A 14,665-nucleotide genomic window follows, 5' to 3' on the forward strand; every position below is an offset into this window, starting at 1 on the left:
CCCAAAATGCTGACATGAGCACTTGCGTGGACAACAGATTGTAATATTTGTTTATTATTCTTTTGACTTGGGGAAATTGCAAATATTCTAAAAAAATCATTTTATAATGAAAAGATTACAAATTTCATTTTTAATCCATGTGCAGGCGGGAGCAAGCTGTGGAAAAGAAATATCCTGGGACTTACAAGCGTCACCCAGTCCGACCAATAATCCATGCCAATGCAATGGAAAAATTGATGAAGAGGAGAGGAGTCTCGCACAAGCCTGGAGGCCAGACTAAACGGTGAGCCAAATAAGAAAAACATGTTCAAAGGCTTTTCACAATTATGTGCATATATCTGCAAAATGAGGAAGCCACATCTGCTAGGGTCAGCATCCATTATTGCACAAAATGACTGATTACTCAAGTGGCACTGACAAATCTTCTGGTGTGCAGCATCCTTGAATTAGACAATCTATAAGATGGGATATGTGTGTCCTTGATTATGATCACCAATAACATGGAAGTTTTAGTAATGTAGAGCAGGTGCAATTTAAGAGCGGAATGTTGGACCAAAGAGTTTTATCGGTGGTCATTTAGGAATTCTCAGAGTACCCAATGCAGCTTTTATATCAGAGAATGTGCTTTTAATATTAGCAAAATGGTCAGCTGATATTTGGCCTGGATTAAATTTACTAAGGGGTTATCTAGACAGCTTTATTTCTGGAGATTGGTTGTGGCATTTCAGCATTTTTGCTCCTTGCCATTTAGAATGAGGAGTTCTTCAGTATGTAGTGATCTGTTGATAGTGGGTAGTGTGGAACCACCACAGATCTGAGAAGTAAATGCCTACAAATCACAGCTGGGCTTTTGTAGCCAAGCATTTTTTTAAACCAGTGCTTCAGCATAATGCTACAGCTAATTCACATTGCTGCAAAACCTGTTGTTGCAAACTGGTAGTCATATTAGTAATTATAGGATTTATTCTATGTTCACCTGAATTATTAAGCAAGCAGCATGGGGTGGGAATGCAGGTCTAATTTTCTTTTTTTAAGGCAAAAAGTCAAGAAGCCCACTGGATGTATGCATGCCTTTGGTTCATCTCAATGCTTCCTTTGGTACCCACCAATTCCAAATTTTATTTTTAGTTTACACTATGTGACCTATAACAAAACCTGTGTTACTTCAATGTCATCTATCAATAGGCATGTTGACAAAAAATGAAGGAAATAATGTGAAAATCTTCATAGAGTGGAAGCTTGCATATGTTAATTCTAATAGAGAGCATGCTGGTTTTTGCATCCTTTCTCAGGCCTGACTTGCTGAAGACGGACGGCATATCCAGCACTGAAGTGGCTCCTAGTGGCTCTCCCCTTTCAGGAAGTCCAAAGATGTCAACCCTCAGTAACAAAGGACGTTACCGTAGCAAACCACGCCACCGGCGAGGAAACAGCAAAGGCAGCTACAATGATTTCACAGGGATCTTGAAAAATCAGTCAGCTCAAGATGACTTGGCCCATCCATCTCACCATCATCAGAACCACCCCCATCATCATCATGGGCATCACCCCCGAATGAACATCCATGGGCAGGACATAGCCAACTGTGCTAACAACCTTCGATATTTTGGCCCTGCTGCAGCCCTACGCAGTCCTCTTAGTAATCACGCCCAAAGGAGGATGTCTGGTTCTAGTCCTGACCTTATCTCTGCTGCTATGGAAGCTGATTCACGGAGAAATCTGGAGGAGAACGAGAATGGGGAGGGCGAGGCTAATCATTGGGAATGTTGTAAAGGAGATACATACAACCTTTGCCCACAGTGCAGGATGGGGACAAATACTGCAAATCAAGGACAGTCACTTGAGCCAGGGCTGGAGAAGTCTGAAGCACCACTGCATGCAAATAAGCAATTTCCTGGAAATAATGAGGAAGGTGAATTCAGCAGCCACAGATCAGTGTCTTCTCTTGGCTCATCTCATCCTGCAAGTACTCCAGGACTGCCGGGTAAAACACGACCCATCCCAAAGGTAAGATCCCTCCACCCATCCTGGAAGCAATGGACAGATTTACATTTTGCTGTTTTCTCATGCATCCCAAATTTCTTAGTTCTTTCTGTAGAATACTATCTTTGGAGACTTCCCTTCATGAAAGTTGCTCAGGTGGATGTATGCTTGTAAATAAGTGGCAAATAACATTGCCTTTAATCTTCTACTAGAGTGGAGATGACTCTTCAGAAGAAGAAGAAGGGGAAGTAGATAGTGAAGTGGAATTCCCACGGAGACAGAGGTAGGACACTGAACTGCTCTATTTTTATCGTAATTGCTAAACAAAGGTTTGGTTTAACAAAAGGATGGGGAGTTAAAATTTTGGTGGGATGAGGAAGGGTTAATGGTTGGGTAATGTTCATGAGCTATGACAAAGGCAGGAGAGCAGAATTCTGGGGGATGGAGATAATCTCCATTTTTTTTCCTCCTGCCTTGGCGAATCTGTCAGTTAAGTGGTTTTTCTTCCCATTTTCTTTTCTATTCTGTCCTTCTGTGTTTGCTTGTGTGTGCTTATTGTGATCTGATTGTTTTTGTCGTGAACATTACCCCCCAATGAACCCTTCCTTATCCACCAAATCTACACGTCAGGTAAGACCAATCGTCCTTTTCATTGTAACATGATGAGAACTTAAGAGGGGTGACTGTAACATTATTTGTTATCCAGGTTCTTTGAACAGGGAAACAACCAGAAAAAAATAGCATAAAAACTCTCTATCCATGTCACATTTATACTGAAAATGTCTAGATCTGATCATGATAATCATGAGATGCTGCTTCTAATGTGTTTCCCCCACAGTTTTTTCTGGTATGCAAAAGCACAAGAGACTTATCTACAAAAATCTGGAAAAATTGCTAGCACAATTAGTCATGATTCTTTCCTACATAAAAGGCATTCGCTACTTGCTTTTGGAAAGTAGGCAGGCTCTATGATCTATGATTAAAAATTATTTTTTTGGTATATTTGTTTTTGACATTTGTAGTCTGCTTTTAAGTTTAAAGAAATCCCCAAATGAGGTAGCAAAGAATAAAAACATTCCAAACAGTTGGGGGGAGGAAGACTTTAAAAGCCTATGAAAATTAAAAGGTTTTTGCCTGGTGCTAAAACAACATTAAAGTAAGAAAGAAAAGAATAAAAACAACAATATCTAAAAACAATACCTCCCTGAATGGTTAAAAAATAAGTAAAACAGCTAAGAATATAAAACTGCAGAATAAAATCATTCAGTAGTAAAACTTCTTCCATATTAAAACCAATTTGCTTCATTTCAAAAGTTAGACCTGAGCCAGATTGCAATGGATCTAGATAATCAGTATCATCTCAGGCTGTTTGGAGTTGAACAGCCACTACTCCCTCAAACATCTTGTCCAAATAGTTATTTTCTGGACTGTGCCAGGATGTGTTCTGGGAAGAGGAGGGAGAATTCCTTAATTAATTGGTTTAATGTAGATATGGTTAAGTAGGGTTGAGATAAATTTCCATTCATCCTTGATATTATGGAATTTGCTGGTGATCAGGCTCTATAATTATGTGCTCTGCAAAGTACTTCCTTTTGTCAGTCCTAAATCTTCCAACATTCAGCTTCATTGGATTACTGAAGTTCCAGTGTTATGAAAGAGGGGAGAAAACATCATCCACTTTCTATGTGCCATGTATAATTTTATATACTTCTATCATGTCCTTTCTTGCTGACCTTTTCTCCAAACTGAAAGGTTCCCTAATGTAACTTTTCCTCCAAGGGGAGTTGCTCCATTCTTCTAGTCATTTTGGCTACCATTTTCTGAACCCCTTCTAGCTGTACCATTCCTGGTGAGATGACCAGAACTGTATACAGTATTCCAAATAAGTCACACCAAACATCTGTATGATAACATTGTGATATTGTGTCAGTTTTATTATCAATCCCTAGGGATCCCTACCATTTTTCACAGCTGTTGCACATGGGGTGACCTCTTCATCAAGCTGCTCCCTGCAACCCCAAGGTCCCATTTTTGGTCAAGTCACCAACTGTTCAGACCCTATGAGAATATATTTAAAATTTGGGTGGGGGGGAATTGCCCCAATTCTAGCTTACATTGAATTGCATTTGCCATTTTATTGCCAATTCTCTGAGTTTGGAGAGATACTTTTGGAGCATTTCACAATCCCTTTTTGTTTTAACCTCTCTGAGCAATTTGGAATTATCAGCAAACTTGGCTACTTTACTCCTCACTCTTAATTCTAGATCTTTTATGAATAAGTTAAAAAGCACAGATCCCAATATCGATTCTTGGGGGACTCCACCATTTTTATCCCTCCATTGGGAGAACTCTCTGCTTCCTCTTACTTAACCAGTTCTGATACACAAGAGAACCTCTCCTCTTATCCCATGACTTCAAAGCTTACTCAAGAATTTTTGGTGACGTATTTGTCAAAAGCTTTTTGAAAGTCCAGGTATGCTATATCTCAACTGGACCTCTCTATCTATATGCTGCTTGACACGCTCATAGAACTTTAATAGATTAATGAGACAGGACTTACCCTTGTAGAAGGCATGCCGGTTCTGCTTCAGCAAGACTTGTTCTTTTCCATTCTTGGTAATTTTATATTTAACAGTGTTTTCCACCAGTTTCCCCAGAAAATTGGCCTTCCCCATTGGATCGCTCTTTAAAAATTGGTGTTACATTGGCCACTCTCCAGTTTTCTGGCATGGAGGCTGATCTTAGGAACAAGTTACATATTTCCATTTGAAGTGATTTCACATTTGACTTCTTCAAAAACTCTCAGATGGATGCCATTCGACAGTTTTTATTTTGGTGGTTCCAGAATAGTCATAAACCAGCACTGTCTGCTCACTCCTGTACATTGATTCTTTCTATTGTAGAGTCTAACTGGATTTACCTGTAACTGAACCTGATACCATTTCTTCCAGGAAAACTCATAGAGAGCAGAAAAACTTTAGTGAGTGGTGTGGATGCTTTGCTCTTGGTTGCCCACAGCTTCTCCTCTTTGAATTGCCCCTTGAGTTTTTACCCTGGGGGTAGGGGAGAAAAGGCTGTTACATGCCACCTCCATCATTTCTGCTTTGAACCAAAGTGAGAATTCCTACCCTGTTGCAATCAAAGTGGTGTGGTCATGCCACCTACCTGTATGTGTCCTGGGTTTTTGCACTTCAAGGCAAAGGGCTCTTCATCTTGGGTTTGAATGGCCAGGATTTTTTGGCTGTTTTTTCGTGTGTGATGACCAAATTTCATACCTGTTTCTTAGCATTCTTGATAATTTTCACAGGTTTTCTTTTGATTGCTGAGTCAAGTCTTGGCAAAGGGACAAACTAGAGTGATGCTGAATATATTTGTGCCACCAAGAATATGTATTTATTTATCTTTCTCTCTCCCAGAAAGACTAGTGGGGGGGGAGGGATCTGTCTGTGGAATCACAACATTCTACATTTCTTCATTGGTTGCCACTGGCAGTGGATGGGTGGGGGGGAGAAAAATATTATGATGTTAAGACATAGTTAAGTTTTATTAAATGTCATGGTGGTGGTGAGGTGTTAAAGGCAGATCAGCTTGTTTGGCCCCAAAATTGCACACCCTTATTTTCCTGTAAAATATATCAGCTCATATAAGTACTTTTGGGGAGAAGTAGAATTCACTTAGTAAGATGCTTCAGATCTCCATCTTCATTTTGACTGTTAGTTTTAGCTACATCTCTGCTAAAGTGATTTTTGCTTTGCATTAATGAAACTGTCATCACCTTGCAGTGCTCTCTAGGGAATCCTCTCCCACGTTGGCTCTCTCAACTTCAGAAGCTGCCTCCTGTTAGTTTGAATAAATGATTGGTAGTCCCCTCCCCCCCCATAGTTCCCTAAAACAATATTTTCAGATCTTATTGCATAAGAAAATGCTGAATTTGTAACCTGCTGTTCAGTGCCAAAGGCAATATAGGACTTAAAATGACAACAAAATAGGGCTACATTACATATATCAACCTATTTACTAGGAGAACCAGTAGGCTAAAATAAGACTAGGTATGAATTTTAGGATTAAGATAAAAATAAGAAATGAAGCCTCAGATTTAGCAACCTGGAGGCTTTCTTATTAAAAATGTTTTTAATGGATTTGTCTCTGGTGTCTCAGTACTATAGTAATTTTAACCTAACTTAGAGTGCAATCTAAGAGAGCATCACAACAGCTATATATGATACACTAGATGTCTCCCTGTGATGGCAGCAAGGAGAGGACAAAAAGGGATAATTCTGGAGGCAAGTTGATCCTTCACTGGACAATTCCCTGGACAATGGGAAGAGTACACCAGCCATGGGGCTGTTGTACCCATTTCCTCTTCCATGGGAACCAATCAGAGGAATTTTTTTCGTTTAGAATAAACATGAGCAAGGGAAGGGGACTTGATAGAGGTGTATAAAATTATGCATGGATAGAGAAGTTCTTCTCCCTCTCTCGTAATACTAGAACCCGAGGTCATCCAATGAAGCTGAATGTTGGAAGATTCAGGACAGACAAAAGGAGGTACAGCACTTAATTAAACTGTGGAATTCACCATTACACGAAACAGCAATGGCCACCATTGTGGACAGCCTTGAAAAAGATTGGGCAGATTCACAAAGGATAAGGCTATCAGTTGCCACTCATGATAGCTATGTACTACCTCAGTATCAGAGGCAAGATTTCTTTGAACACCAGCTGCTCGGGGTCATGAGTGGGAGAGGGTCGTTGTACTGATTGTGGGCTTCACATAAGCATCTGGTTGGCCACTGTGAGAATAGGATTCTGGACTAGGTGGGCCTCTGGTTTGATCTACCAAGGCTGTTCTTCATGTATCTTTAGGAATGGACTTGGCCTTCATCTCATCCTTGTTTGTAATACCCTGCTCATTAGATCAAGTGCTTGCAGCCTTTGAATCAAATCAAACCCATTAATGTTTTATGGATTTGCAGGCCGCATCGTTGCATTAGCAGCTGCCAGTCTTACTCGACCTTCAGCTCTGAGAACCTCTCTGTGTCTGATGGAGAGGAGGGCAATACCAGTGACCATTCCAACAGCCCAGATGAGCTGGCCAACAGGCGTAAAGATCAACGGGCTGAGAAGCTGGATGAGATGTTGTCACAGACTCCAGAAATCCCCATTGAGATATCTACCCAGTCTGATGGCCTTTCAGATAAGGAGAGTGCTGTACGCAGGGTGAAAACACAGATGTCACTTGGCAAGTTATGTCCAGAGGAACGTGGCTATGAGGTCAGTAACACTCTCTTCATTGCTTGAAGTTAAAATATTAATTAGATGCTTGGAAACTAGGGCTGTTGAATAAATACATTGCAAGGTTTCCAACTGGAGCTCTGCTAGCCTTTGCTTTCGCTATCAGTTTTTTCTTACATCATTCTATTTTTATTTGATGTCCCATTGTTTTACTTCTCCCCAGTGTTTTAGTTCATTGAGAAGACAGGAAGCCTTTTCAGGGTTCAGCTGTGCCAGTTCCCTCAAGTGCCAACTTGACAAATAGCTTTATTTACTCCACACTAATGAAAGATTAAAACCAAAGTTAATCTGTGTGGGATTGTATATTTGCATGCTTTCCCATGGGTTTAAAAGAATTTTTACAGAAACAAAACTAGTACATCAAGCTTTTGGGGCAAAATCGCTTTAAAAATGCAATTTTTGAGCTATTTTTATGCAAAAACGGCACTGCCAACATGGGCTACCATACGTTCCAATTTTCATGGACATTTTCCCGATTTCTGCCCAGACTTCTGCCGACTGCAGTATTCTGGATATGTCTGGGGAAATCCGTACATATGGCAATCCTAGTATATAAGGACATGGCCAGAATCACGTCAGGAATTTTGTGGCTCAGTAATCTATTGCATGCATCAGATTCCCAGAAAACAAAAGGCTGAGCTGCACATTCAGATGCGCTTTCGCTTTTTTTTTGAGATGGACCAGGGACAATTCTGTCTACAGATAAAATGCCAATAAATGATTTTAAAAGTTGTTCCCTTGGATTTGTGATGCAGAATCCTGGAGAGTTTGGAGAATCAGGTGGTGACTCTTCAGATGCAGAATGCTCTGATGCAACAGTGAGGACCAGTAAAGCCTGCAGCTCTGCAACTTGGTAAAGATGTATCTCCTCCCTCCTTCAGTCGTTTGATCAACTGGCATTTTGATTCCCCCAGAATCCCCTCTTCATTCCTCTGAGAAGCTGCATCTCCACCCCATCACCCAGATGATCTGCAATAACTTGAATCTTTGGAGAAATGTTCTGATGAATTGGTTTCTCGGTGAGCATTTCAATCACGAATGGCAGGGATGTATTTTATTGAATAATTGAGCTATTGTATCATATTTTTGGCATTTTAACACTTTTTACTCTGAAGAGTGAACTGTATCCATAGACAAAATAATTGATTGCAGAAAGAAGTTCAGAAGACTAGCCTATGAAAGACAACAATCTTTTTGAGTCTTAGACAGCATGCATAAGGCTAGGATCTGATGCTACTTTTGACATGGGACCAGGCCATGCGGCTCTGAAAGACCGGAAATGAAGGAAGTTAACTCAATGACTTGATCACATCCAGTGAAGCAGTGGATCAGGTAAACTGTGAACAAATGCCATCAGTGTAACCAGCGTAACTTTTTCAATAGGAACTTGTTCACATTCCTGGAAAGGTGTATCTTGAGTCACTGCTCCCCTAGCATGTGAGAGTGGGAACTAATTGTGTTTTTAAATTGGCATTTGGTTGGTTGTGACATCCTGCTGCTGTATTCTAGCCTCAGCCTCTCTCCAGCATTTTCCAGCATCACTATGCCACTGTGAGATCAGGAGACACAGCATGGAGTGGCTGATGAATAGAGAGAAATTGAGATGCTGTTTTTCTAAGTTACCTTCCTCTCCATTCCAACCTGCCTTTTGTTTGCTTCCTTCAATGAAAAATGAATCGATCAAATTAGTGAAGATCAAGAACTCACAAGCCATGGAAAAGCACATTCTGTACATCCTGAGGACTATCCTGAAGGAAGAAACTGGAAATTTTCCTACTATATGTTGAACACCGTAAGGGAGTATTGTACTTGGATGAAGCCAAGGGAATAGTCTGGCCTGAACCAAACAAGTGGCCTCTGCTTGTTTAGTGGTGTGACTGGTGGAAAGTAACATTGAAATGTGATGATGAGTAGAGAATGCCCTTCATCTTGGGTCTGAGGGAGCCTAAGCCATATTTTCATATTGATGGATTTTGGATTGGAGAGGGTCCAAGACTATTGCCTTTCCTATTTGAATGGTATCCCACTTTCCTTCTGCAATACCTCATTTTTCCTGAGCGACTTCCTGAGGTTTATAACCATGGCTCCTTTAACTGACATATCCAAAGGAAGCAAAACAAAAACACTAAAATGTTCTATTTTGGTTTTATAGCCAAAGTTCTACCAGTAATTTTGGCTGTGCCCTCAACTTGTTTCTAGTTCATTCAGGGAAGAACGGTTCATTGTCTTGAGTGTAAAATTGTATCCTAGCAGTTTCCATATTTATAGTAGTTAGTAGCAGTTGCACCCCGCACTCTCCACCCCCAAAATGAAGGGCAAAGATGGGTTGCATGCTGTTTGTTTACATTTGATTTGATTTTTTTTTAATTGTCTAGTGGCAAAATGAAGGGAAATTATTTACTTATACAGAGAGCAGTATTGTATGAGTTAAATTATTCCATATTTTAAAATTATGTAGCTGGACTACATGAATCTTAAGTTATGTCATTATTTATTTTAATTTCTATAGATTAAAGGCAGGGTTTATTGTAGCACAACATATTGGTGGTCCCTGTTCAGTTGCTTCATGGCTACTTATCCCAGGAGGAGGAGGAGCCAAGGTGTTTTCTTAATGTTGTGACCTAATAATGTGTTATAGGCCATGCTTATCTTGCTGGCTGCAGCAGCCTACTGACACTAGGATGGGGAGTAGACCCGTACAAGCAAATTAAAGCAGTCCTGAGCTGCATGTGCATGGAGTGTGACATGGTTAGGATGCAGATCTAAGACCTCTTGGCATGCTTTAGCCTCCCAGCTGCAGTCCTAAACATTGTGATATATCGGAATGAAACAATAACAACAAAAAAGCAAATAAGCCCTGTTCACTTGAAATTGAACAAGAATTCCTTAAGCTTAATATGCTTACGCTAAACTGATCTGAGCTGTGCCCACTCTGAAGGAAATTCTGTCTGGTCACTTGTACTCCTTGGCAAGCTTAAGGGTGAATTACTTTTATTGGGGGGGACCCACAGATGCTGTTTATTCCACACTTCAATAAATACCATTCCATTGGTGTATGGACCAAGCTGTTGGGGAAGCAGCACATTATTGCACCTGTCAAGTCCACCACAGACACCTAGCTTGGTGCTTCTTCTGGGAAGCATGTCTTTCTTGGCATGATCCAAACTATCAGTACAACTACCTTGCAGCCTTTGTTTCTCCTTTGAGTTTCACCACATTCTTCCTGGCCCCTGTGGACAATTGCTTTGCTTTGTTTTTACTCTTCTCCTTTCTTTGGCAATCACTCGTAGCCGAGTAAGATTGTCTTCCATTAATATGGTCTTAACACTGTGTCCGTAGTGTGCTATTACTAACACTCTCATGTTTATGGGTACCTTTCCGTACTGTTGTTTGGATGATCTCTGAATTGGAAACTGTCTGCATTACTAATGGAATCAGACAATTTGGCAATAAAGACACTTTCTCCTCCCCCCAGCTCAGCCCAGCATAAAGACTCCAGTTTAACAGCTGGTAGCTCCCTTCATAGCCCAGTTAGCTGACTATGCTCTTGAAAAGTTCATTTTTCGCAATAACACAAAGTGGAGGATGGTGTCAAGAATGACAAGTAGCTGCATGATGCTTTTCCCATATGAAGCACTTGGTATTGTTAGCCCACTGTGGTCTTCATCTCTTTTCTAGGGCAAGAAGCATTTGTATGAAATGCCTCAGATATATAATGTAGAACTGTCAGCTTTAAAGCATAACTTCTCAGGGTCTTGGGCAAAGGAAAGTCCTGTGATCTTTTAATTAGAGGTATTGAGCCTGGAGTCTTAGGCATTCAACATATGTGCTCTCGCATTGAAGTACAACCTCTCCCCAGAGTCTTTAACATTAGTGAAAATGTGTCTGATTTAATGGCCTCTTGTGTCTGTTATTGGTTGTTTCTTTTGGTATTTGCACACAGCCTGCATCTGTAGATGTCATCCTGCAGTTATAGTATGTTGAAGGAATACTTAAAGGTTTAAGGAAAATTCATTAAGTTATGACAACCGGGGTCTCAAAGGACATGCTCTCTCCTCATAAATGTGTGTGTCCTGTGCTTTCCTTTCCATTTTAAAAAATCCAGTTTTGCTTTGATCCCCAAAGAGCTGTTGAAATAAAGGGGCATTAATTTAAGGCAGCTAGTAAATTGGTGGTTATGAAAATCAGGTGTTAACAACTAGCAACTTGTGCTTTGGTGTATCTAATACTTAATTGTAGAATATTCAAAACTGGTATTTGTGATTTGTGCCATTGAGAGAATTCTTCCAGAGCCATTTCCTCTTTCTTCAATTAAGTTGAACAGGTTTTGCTCAACTGAAAGTCATTTTTAAAAGAGCTGAAAATGTAATCAGAAATAAGATTAATCATCTTATATTTTCCCCATGCCATTATACCTTTTGTTATCAACTCTCAACTTTTGGGTACTCTTAAATGCACAAATATTTTTTGTAAATTTAGACAATTCTAGCAAATTTCAGGACTGTGGAGAGATCCAAGAGAGAGGAAAATCAAGCTAGGCCACCCAAGTTTTCTAAGTTAGAGAGCTGTGATATTGTTTATATAGTTAACTGAGGGCTGGGCTATATGTTATGACCACCAGGATAATGGCTGAAAATACCAGACCAGTGCTGAGTTTCTCCCTAGTGTTGCAATGTCTAGGGGCACTCATCACATGATACAGCATCATCATATTGTGAGTTTCCTAGTCCACACTCCATGTAATTGCCACTGCTGGGAACAGAGCATCTCATGTGATCATGCTGTTTCATGTAGGGAGGGGCCGAACTAGCCCCAGTGACGCCATAGCATGTAGCCTGGCCCTAAGCAGAGACATGGTGTTGTACTATTGTATTACAAAAATGCTGTAAATGTTGTGCCTCAAAAAGATAGACTTACTAACCCTAGAATATGGATGGTGAATTGTGCTCCAAAATTATATTGGTTTAACAGAGGTGAGATTTTAAATGGTTGATGTTCTCTTAGAGTATGCAGGTTATGTTTTTAAGTCTCTCTCTTAAATGTGAGGGCTAAGTCCTTTTTAATGTGGAAACAGACTCTCAGGTATTTGTGTGACTTTGGGCTCTAAAAAGCCTGCTTTGTTCTGTAGGTCTAATAAAAGGTACTGACTATATACCTACTTTCTTCTCTGGGAACAACACTCCAAAGCATTAAATATTAACAGACACAGACAAAACTATAGTAGCTGGAAATACTAGTACAGAGAAACACACACTTTAATTGTCCTTTTCCCTAGAAAGCAGTGTCAAGTTTACTGGCAGAAAGGGGTAGGTAGCCACCATGCTTCTTCCACACATTACGTTGCTTTTGTGTTCAAGGAGCAAGCAGCACAAGAAATGCTTTCTTGGCACCAACAAAACAGTGCATTTTTGTTGTAGGGTAGGAAAGTAGTTCAGTCTTTGTGCAAACACTCTGTTAGCATCTTAGGGGTGTCAGTGGAATGGATGGCCTTGTGCTGCAGAGTCTAGATTTAGTTCTTAGAACAAAGTTCCCTTTAACTGAAAGCCATAAACCCAACAAATCATGTCATCCAGATTATGAGACAGTATTGCCATGTGTGCAATCCTCAGTGATTAACCTTTTGGCTGTGTTTTTACTATTCTGTGCCAATGGCATTACAACATTATATCTGCCTGATTAAGGGTTTGCTAATAATGGGATAGCAATCTGCAGTATGTGTACAATAAGCAATGCAAACCAGAGAGAACTCAAGGGAAGTTGCTTAATTAGGTTTTAGTCACAACTCATAATGCATTCTTAACTACTGGGTGCAGCTATGGCACAATCAGTGTGGTGGCTAATGGGAGTTAATGGTTTTACATGTCATTTGAAACAATCATTTCATATGCTGTTTTTTTTCTCCCTACTCTATGGCTTCCTGAAGCAAACTTGATTTTGTTTTGTTTTGTATTGAACAGTGTATAACAATTGGGAACAAGACTATCAAAAACAGATGCATGGAATAAAAAGCCAGTGTACCTCAAGTGCTTATAGGCTCTTATGTCGTGTGTGACTGTAGCTGTGTGTATTACACCCAAAAGTGGATGCTTTGGTAAATTGCCCACACACCACTGGATGCAGTTCTGTATTTCCAAAGACTGTTCTCTCTTCAGGACCTTGTGGAAAATAGGAAATCGGAAGCTGCCTTATACTGAGTCAGACAATTGGTCTATTTAGTGCACCTGAGACCTTTTGGCATCCAAAGCAGATGGTCTACCACTCAGCTACAGCTCTTTCCACAATATAACTTGTATGATTGCTAATTATATACTGAAAGGTATATGTCAATAGTGCCAGCAGAATAATGAAAATGACTTCATAGAGCATACATAGTGAAAGTCCACATTATCCTCCTACATTAAAAGCTAGGGAGGAGTTCAATGAATAATGTGTATTCTCTTGTATTATTTTCCGATTGGTGACACTTTAAATGGTTTTTTCCTGAAATACAATCATTTGGGAGTATGCTGTCACTGGCCCCTTTAGTTACCTGCTTTTTTCCTCTAGCAACAGATGAGTGTGTTTCCGTGGCAAACAACATGATCTTACAGTCAACACTTTCAGCACAATTCTGTTGATTTCAGCAGGTTGTAGTCCTAAGTATGCACAGGATTGCAGTCTTAGTTTCTCAATACTTGCCGTGTTTCCCAGATAATCAGATTAGCGCACAATGGGGGCTGTGCCATGTTCTATGTGAAGGGAACCTTTCCTTAGCACACAGAAACAGTGGAAAATCTCGACAAGATTAGGATATAACTTCAAATTGCTTTTGTGGAGGCCAAGTACAAAGTATTCTGGAATCTAGGACTGCTGGAGAACATAGGCTAGGTGCAAATGAGTTAAAACAGCTACCTTGTGGCTTCTTGCTGAAAGGGGAAGCTAAGCTACTGAGTGGAAGCAGAACTTTCCCCCAGTTAGTTTGTCTGTAAGTTGGAAAGGAGGAGCTCTTAAATGCACAGTGCTTAGATGTCACTAAGCAGCTAAACATATACCGTGTTCCTTTTATACAAACAACACCTTACACCACTGTTTTCACCAACATTTATCTGATAATACAGTTTCCATGTAAACACACACACAGGAGGTAAGGCACTTGATTAAGACATATTTTTTTGCACAGACTAATTGAAGTCAGACATTTTTCTTTTGCCCTTGTCTCAGTTCCAAATTGCTACAATTGTTACATCAGTGTTTGTTATGATCTCACATGGAGTCTGCTAATACCATCCTGAGAAGCTTGTCATTAATGTTGACAAGTTTAGCATAATACCGTTACTTTAGTGGAGGATAGCAAAGTGTTTAACAAAGCCACCTCTTCCAGCACAGATATGGTAGATTAATAATTTTC

General features: G+C 40.1%; 1 protein-coding gene across 6 annotated transcripts in view; it reads left to right on the forward strand.

Moving 5' to 3' along the window:
* MAP3K13 (mitogen-activated protein kinase kinase kinase 13) overlaps positions 1 to 13,301 on the forward strand; it is a 75,755-nt gene extending 62,454 nt beyond the window's left edge. For 5 of the 6 annotated variants that reach the window (XM_053389764.1, XM_053389760.1, XM_053389762.1 and 2 more), the window contains 6 exons: positions 146 to 283; positions 1,293 to 2,007; positions 2,196 to 2,266; positions 6,475 to 6,531; positions 6,960 to 7,257; positions 8,034 to 13,301. In XM_053389764.1, coding sequence (XP_053245739.1) covers positions 146 to 283; positions 1,293 to 2,007; positions 2,196 to 2,266; positions 6,475 to 6,531; positions 6,960 to 7,257; positions 8,034 to 8,135 — 1,381 coding nt within the window. In that variant the 3' untranslated portion in view covers positions 8,136 to 13,301. The remainder of the gene's footprint in view (positions 1 to 145; positions 284 to 1,292; positions 2,008 to 2,195; positions 2,267 to 6,474; positions 6,532 to 6,959; positions 7,258 to 8,033) is intronic. The other variant, XM_053389765.1, reaches the window with a different exon arrangement.
* The last annotated feature ends 1,364 nt before the right edge of the window (positions 13,302 to 14,665 follow it).

This window comes from Podarcis raffonei, chromosome 5 (genome assembly GCF_027172205.1).
Source record: "Podarcis raffonei isolate rPodRaf1 chromosome 5, rPodRaf1.pri, whole genome shotgun sequence".
Lineage (NCBI taxonomy): Eukaryota > Metazoa > Chordata > Lepidosauria > Squamata > Lacertidae > Podarcis > Podarcis raffonei.